Here is a 6219-nt window from a genome sequence, read left to right on the forward strand (position 1 = left end):
AAAAGGAACGCCAGGGCAACCCAAAGAAGAAAAGAAATCTTCAAAACTTCCAACTTGAACCGTTTACTACAGTGATAGTATTTGATAAATTTGATTAATTTTTCAATTTTCAAGCTTGATGGATATTTAGAAAGCAATAAGCATTCAACATAAGTCAATATTAGACAGTTGATTTTTTGGCAAAATGTCACTAAACGCGTTTTAGACCATTGTGCGGCGGCGGCACGAATGCCGACGAAACACGCTATTGTGTCGGGGGTATCGCGCGTGGTATCGGCCGTGGCAGCGTATCCGAGAGCGTGTGCTCTGCGATCCGTGTAACAGCTCCGGAGATTAGCGACGCGATGCAGGAGCGGCCCGGCCGGGTCAACGCGGGCGACACGCGTTATCGACACGTTGCAAATACGCATTGTACGTATTCCCGCTACATAGGAGAAACGTCGGTCCATAAATAACGCCGGGGGCAGTCTCGCTCGGAGAACCAGCGACCCGTCAGTTTTTTCGGCCTTTATTCGCGGCGTGACGCGACTCGCGCGCATCCCGACTCATCGCTCCCGTTTCGTTTCGTTTTGTTTCGTTTCATTTCGCTCGACTCCGTGTTCGCAAGCTGTGCCGGCCGAGAAATCGTTCGCGCCCGGTGACTCGCGATACGCGAGGATCGGCGGTTCCCTCGATCGACTCTCCGAACGGTTCGCGTTTCGCGTGGGAATCGTCGCGACCGCCGAACAAACCGTTTCTCCGGCTCTCTCTCTCTCTCTCTCTCTCTCTCGGTGTACTTTCTTTATCGGCGCGATAACGGACGGTCGCGATTACAAATTAAGAGATTATTTGTCGTCGGCGACACTTTCGCGAGACGTATCGAGGGAATCGCCGAGACAAGGACAGGCCCGACCGGTAAACAGAACGTTTCCATCGTTGACGCAACAATTTCGCCGTAGCGTTCCTAAATGTTGCTTTCGAGCGCCTGGTTCGAGGTGATCGCCGCTGCGCTCCTGACCATTTTGATCCTCGCCACCAGCTATCGACCCGCCTGGTGGTTCTGGGCCGGAGCCTTCCACAAGAAAAATGGTGAGCAACAATATCCTAAAAACTTAGTTTAAGCTTAACTTAAAAATTCCTGCTACGGTACGGAACTGTTTTTTTCTCTTTTGCAAACATAATAAGTAATAATATAGGACCGGAAAGCGTTAAGGCGCCAATACACTGGCAAGTAACTTCGCTCAGAGTGCGAAACGATATGTAAACAATATCCGCGATAAAAGTGTACGCGCTTCTGCGAGTTGCTCGCTAGTGTGTTCGCACCCTTGGAGCGTTTTCGCGTCGACCGGTTGGTGTACGAATTTTAATTACGTGTCGAAAGCGGGCACCGACGAAAGGCCGAGCGACGCGAAAACGTTCTAAAATCGTGTTTACGCGGGGTCAGTGTCAGTGTCAGTGCACACGCGCCGCTTCGCGCCGGTCCGCGTCGGGCCGGGCCGTCCGAGACCCGGCGAAGAAAGAATAAAAGAAAGAGAGAAAGGAAGTGAGAAAATTGTACTCGTAGAGGCGTGTTCGAAGGCGTTTGACCTTCAATTTGAAGCGACTCGGTGCCTCGCCGCTCCTCGCCGCTCCGCACCGCGCTTACGGTCATGGTCCCCTTTCTAAGCGTGGAGCTCGCGGTTATGCGCGACAAGGTCGTGCTGTTCTCGCGTCCTTCAACCTTAGAAACGACTTTCTTGCGCTCGCACGAGCGCGCCAAACGGCCAAGAAAGCGTGGAACTATGTTCGAAGCTATGTCCAAACATTGCGAGACATCCTCGACGCGACGCCGATGACTGCCTCGAGGGTCTCTTTAGCATTTGCGTGGCAAGGACGCCAGGCGGTATATATAAGCCACCGGCGGCTAATGCTGGACAATCATGGTATTTGGATCTAGTACCCGTGCTGCTGCGCGCATGGTACACCTTCAATCGTAGGCTGCGAGGCACCGTTGATTTCGTCGGAAAATCGACAACCATGAGCTGATCGCATTCACAGAAATCGTGAAACGTAGCGAAAATGGGCGTGACGAAGCCGACCGGAGCGCAGAATTTACCAACCAAGCTATTTCCAATTAATGCGTAGAGACGAAACCAGTATCGCTTTTGATTTCATACTTTTGAAGGCTAAAGTCATCGACACGACCATTTTAGACTGTAAGGCCGCCACACACGGTCCGCCTTGTCGTCCCTTTTGCTTGCGCAGTTGCTAGTTGCGACGCAGGACGAAGCGTGGATGCGATAAAATTAATCGATTCGGCGTGTTCCGTCAATTGGCCGGCGTGAACGCAATCACCACGATTGCATTGCAACTTACGACTGGACAAGCAAAAGGGATAAGACGGAGCGTGTTTGGCAGGCTCATCTCGGATGCGCGAAGTTGCCTCGCAATGTCTGGGCGTAGCTGGATATGTTCGAACGCGAAATGTTGCTCGCGTAGTTTCGCTAGGGGGGGAAAAAAGAGGGATCCACCGACCGCGGCGTCGAACCTTTCAGTAAAGTTTTTGCGGCGATCGACAGCTTCGACCGAGGAAAAACACGAGGGAAGCAGCAAGAGTAACTGCAAGACGGTGTCGGACGTGCCGGGTCCGTACTCGCTGCCGATCCTCGGCACCAGGTGGATATTCTCGTGGTTCGGTAGCTATCGGTTGAACAAGATCCACGATGCTTACAAAGGTAAGGAGTTTGGCCGTCCTTGAGGAACAGGCTCGCCGAACGATGATCGTTCCGATGCCCTGCGCGCTTCCTCGACAATTCGGATGGGAATAGGATGTTTGAACTGAGCTCGCTGTTTCTAATTCAAGAATAGATCTGCATCGACGTTACGGGCCGCTCTGCAAGGAAGAGGCACTATGGAACTTCCCGGTGATCTCGGTGTTCTCCCGCCGCGACATCGAGGCCGTTCTCCGACGAGGATCGAGATATCCGCTTCGTCCTCCGCAAGAGGTGATATCGCACTACCGGCGGACGCGTCGGGATCGTTACACGAATCTTGGCCTGGTCAACGAGTGAGTAGTCGGACCGAGATCGCGGAATGTCGGAGTCAAGGTCGAGCTCTAACGCGAGGTTACGCTACACTGTAACAAAACTATGCGACACGAAAATTCGTAAAGTCCATTTTGACCTTTCGATTTTGTCCATTATTGAACACATTCAGAAATGTTGAAATTGTTCTGAATTATAGTCTGGTCGTCTTTAGCGGTGCCTCGGAGGAGACAGTCGAGTGCAAAGGGTTAAATCTATACACGCGCGATAACGAGAGTTAAACGGGATAACTTAAAATATTGTCCAGTGTATTCGACCATGACCCAATCCTGTTACGCGGTTTCGTCGATCGGACGAACGTATCCCGCATTATTTAGGCTTGCGATCGCGACTCCGGCGCGAGCACCCACGAGAGAATCGATTTAAGCGAACAATTCGATAGACAGGGGCAAATGTGGCACGATCTTCGGACCGCGCTTACGTCAGAGCTGACCGGGGCCAACACCGTCCTTGGCTTCTTCCCGGCGCTGAACATTGTCGCCGATTCCTTCGTCGATTTGATTCGTCGGCGACGCACGGGGTACAAGGTAACGGGATTCGAGGAGCTCGCCTACAAAATGGGACTGGAAAGTAAGCTGACCGAAAGCCGTGCTCGTTTCGAATTTCGAATTTCGAATTTCTTTCACTCTCTCTCTCTCTCTCTGTCTCTCTTAGGCACTTGCACGCTGATCCTGGGTCGGCACCTCGGCTTCTTAAAGCCCGATTCGACCAAGACGACCACCGCGAGACTGGCGGAAGCCGTACGGGTTCACTTCACCGCCTCGCGCGACGCCTTTTACGGATTGCCGCTTTGGAAGTTGCTGCCAACGTCCGCGTACAAACAGCTGATAGAGAGCGAGGACGCTATATACAGGTGCGAGACCGTTCGACCGATTCGCGGTGGTTAACTGCGTCTCTACGTCACCGGCTCCCGTCGATCCTTTCGTTTCAGCATCATCTCGGAGATCGTCGAGGCTACCATTCGTGAGAAGCGGGACGATGCCAAAGACGAATCCGTGGAGGCGGTTTTCCAGTCGATTATGCGGCAAAAGAGTCTCGACATACGCGACAAAAAGGCGGCGATCGTCGACTTTATCGCGGCCGGCATCCACACGGTGAGATCCGGATCTAGAAGATTCAACCATCCATCATCCTTTAGAATCCAGAATCGTTCGGAAGTCTAATCAATTTTCCTCTAATCACCCGTCCGACCATTAGCACCTCGAGTGCCGCGTCTCCCAGAAATCGGAGACAGAATTATTTGTCCAGATTTTTGTAGCAAATTTGGTTAGGACTGGTAAAATGCAAGAAGGCGTTGACGAGAAGATTTTTAAGGCTGCTGAGCTGGCAGTGAAAGCGTTATAACGCGTAATTACTTATTTTGTTCTCGGTCACGCAGCTCGGAAACACTCTGGTGTTCCTGTTCGACTTGATCGGACGCAACCCGCAGGTGCAAGCACGACTGTACGAGGAAGCGTGCTCGTTGGCGCCGCCCGGCTGCGACCTGACCGTCGACGATCTGCGAAAGGCAAAGTATCTGCGCGCCTGCATAACAGAGTCCTTCCGGTAGGTAGTACCGCGCTCTTCGATCTTTCACCTAAACTAGCCGTTCGAATCTCGAAATCGTAAGACTTTCGTCGACTTCGTTTGCCCTCAGAGTGATTCCCACGACAACCTGCGTCGCTCGGATCCTGGACGAACCCATTCAGCTCGACGAATATCATCTTACCGCGGGAGTGAGTGACAGCGATATCATTTTCCGCGGTCGGATAACGCCTCGGAGAGAAAGAGAGACGCGTCCTCACCGATTCTTCTGTTTCTTTCGTAGACCGTGGTGATACTGCACACTTGGATAGCCGGTCTCGACGAGGAGAACTTCAAAAATGCCGCGGAGTACACGCCCGAGAGGTGGCTCAAACCCGTTACTCCCCATTCGCCGTTGCTGGTCGCACCATTCGGAGCCGGTAGGAGGATATGCCCGGGGAAACGTTTCGTCGACCTCGCGTTGCAGCTCATTCTGGCTAAGGTTCCTATCTCTATTATTTCGCGTCGGGTAACCAAGAATGTTCGCGCCGCTTCTACCATTTCTCGCGTGTCGACTCAAATTGGGTTTATCGAATCCTCGAGATGTCCAGTTCAAACGCTTCTTTGATACGTCAATTCTTTGCTTTTACCGGTAGAGAACAGGAAAGTTGTTACAGTAGGTTCTTGCTCATTGCACTACCGATCGGACGCACGTTCTTTACGCGAACCACGTTCGTTGCATTTTCTTTGTACTGTTCGTGTCTCGGAAGTCTCGCGAAAGGGGTACCCCACTCGCTCCGCCTATCCCCACCTCTGACGCTCCCGTAGTCCCAATGTTTAGGCTCTGACGTCACACGCTGCATAGTATGCGTGACCAAGCCAATAGTTCACCAGAGCCGAGAATGCGTATGAAACGCGCCCCTTCCACTCTGGCCAATTGGCCCCGCATTCCTTTCACGGGACTTCTCGCGAGACCCGCAGAGTAAGCTTACTTAGTGGAAATAGTAATTTCGTGCAGGTTGTTCCTTTATATTGTTACACGTACACATTGACGAAGTCGGAAGATCTTGTGCAACGAGCCAGTTCCTACCGTATACCTCCGGGAGAGATAATAAAGACCGAATAATCGACGCGGACTATTTCGGTTGCCCAACGTTACACGCGATCCAAGCATAACTCGACTCTTTTCTTCCGCAGATTATCCGGGAATTCGAGATCGTCGTGGACGAGGAGCTCGGTTTACAGTTCGAGTTTATCCTCGCGCCGCAGAGCCCGGTGTTTCTCGGTTTCCGCGACCGACCTGCTAAAGCGTAAACCGTCCAGTGCGTTTCGACTTTTCGACGTCTCGAGCTCGAGTTTCTCGCGCGTCGAATCGTCGACGATCTCCCGTTTGTTTTGCTCAGTTTCCGTTGACTCGTTCGCCAGCGATCGTTCCGTTCGCGTGACAGACTAGGCGAATTCTAGTATTTTTACTGTACCGTGCTCGCGAGATCTTCCACCGACCAGAGTATTGTTCTCCTTGGTCGATTCGGAACGTTGCGAGCCCGAATACCTTTTGTACGTACCTAAACACTATTTACGCGTCGTGTAACATATGTAGATACCTATCGTTCGTTAATGTAATACCGATGAACGCGTGGCAAACAGAGTACAT

General features: G+C 52.0%; 1 protein-coding gene across 1 annotated transcript; it reads left to right on the plus strand.

Moving 5' to 3' along the window:
• Positions 1 to 260: 260 nt before the first annotated feature.
• Shd (cytochrome P450 family 24 subfamily A member shade) lies at positions 261 to 6199 on the plus strand. Its single transcript, XM_076801029.1, has 10 exons — positions 261 to 1068; positions 2538 to 2693; positions 2827 to 3025; positions 3445 to 3632; positions 3717 to 3915; positions 3994 to 4156; positions 4441 to 4607; positions 4699 to 4777; positions 4870 to 5067; positions 5763 to 6199. Exons 1-10 carry the CDS (start codon positions 948 to 950, stop codon positions 5877 to 5879), a joined length of 1587 nt encoding a protein of 528 aa, XP_076657144.1. The 5' UTR covers positions 261 to 947; the 3' UTR covers positions 5880 to 6199.
• Positions 6200 to 6219: the final 20 nt, after the last annotated feature.

The sequence above is a fragment of the Halictus rubicundus genome, chromosome 15 (assembly GCF_050948215.1).
Source record: "Halictus rubicundus isolate RS-2024b chromosome 15, iyHalRubi1_principal, whole genome shotgun sequence".
Classification (NCBI taxonomy): Eukaryota; Metazoa; Arthropoda; class Insecta; order Hymenoptera; family Halictidae; genus Halictus; species Halictus rubicundus.

Excerpts from the sequence above, each read along its gene's own strand:
- Shd (XM_076801029.1), top strand. The coding sequence starts at position 948 with ATGTTGCTTTCGAGCGCCTGGTTCGAGGTGATCGCCGCTGCGCTCCTG. Across the intron at positions 1,069-2,537 it reads AGCCTTCCACAAGAAAAATG|CTTCGACCGAGGAAAAACAC; the intron begins GTGAGCAACAAT and ends GGCGATCGACAG. Across the intron at positions 5,068-5,762 it reads TGCAGCTCATTCTGGCTAAG|ATTATCCGGGAATTCGAGAT; the intron begins GTTCCTATCTCT and ends TTTCTTCCGCAG.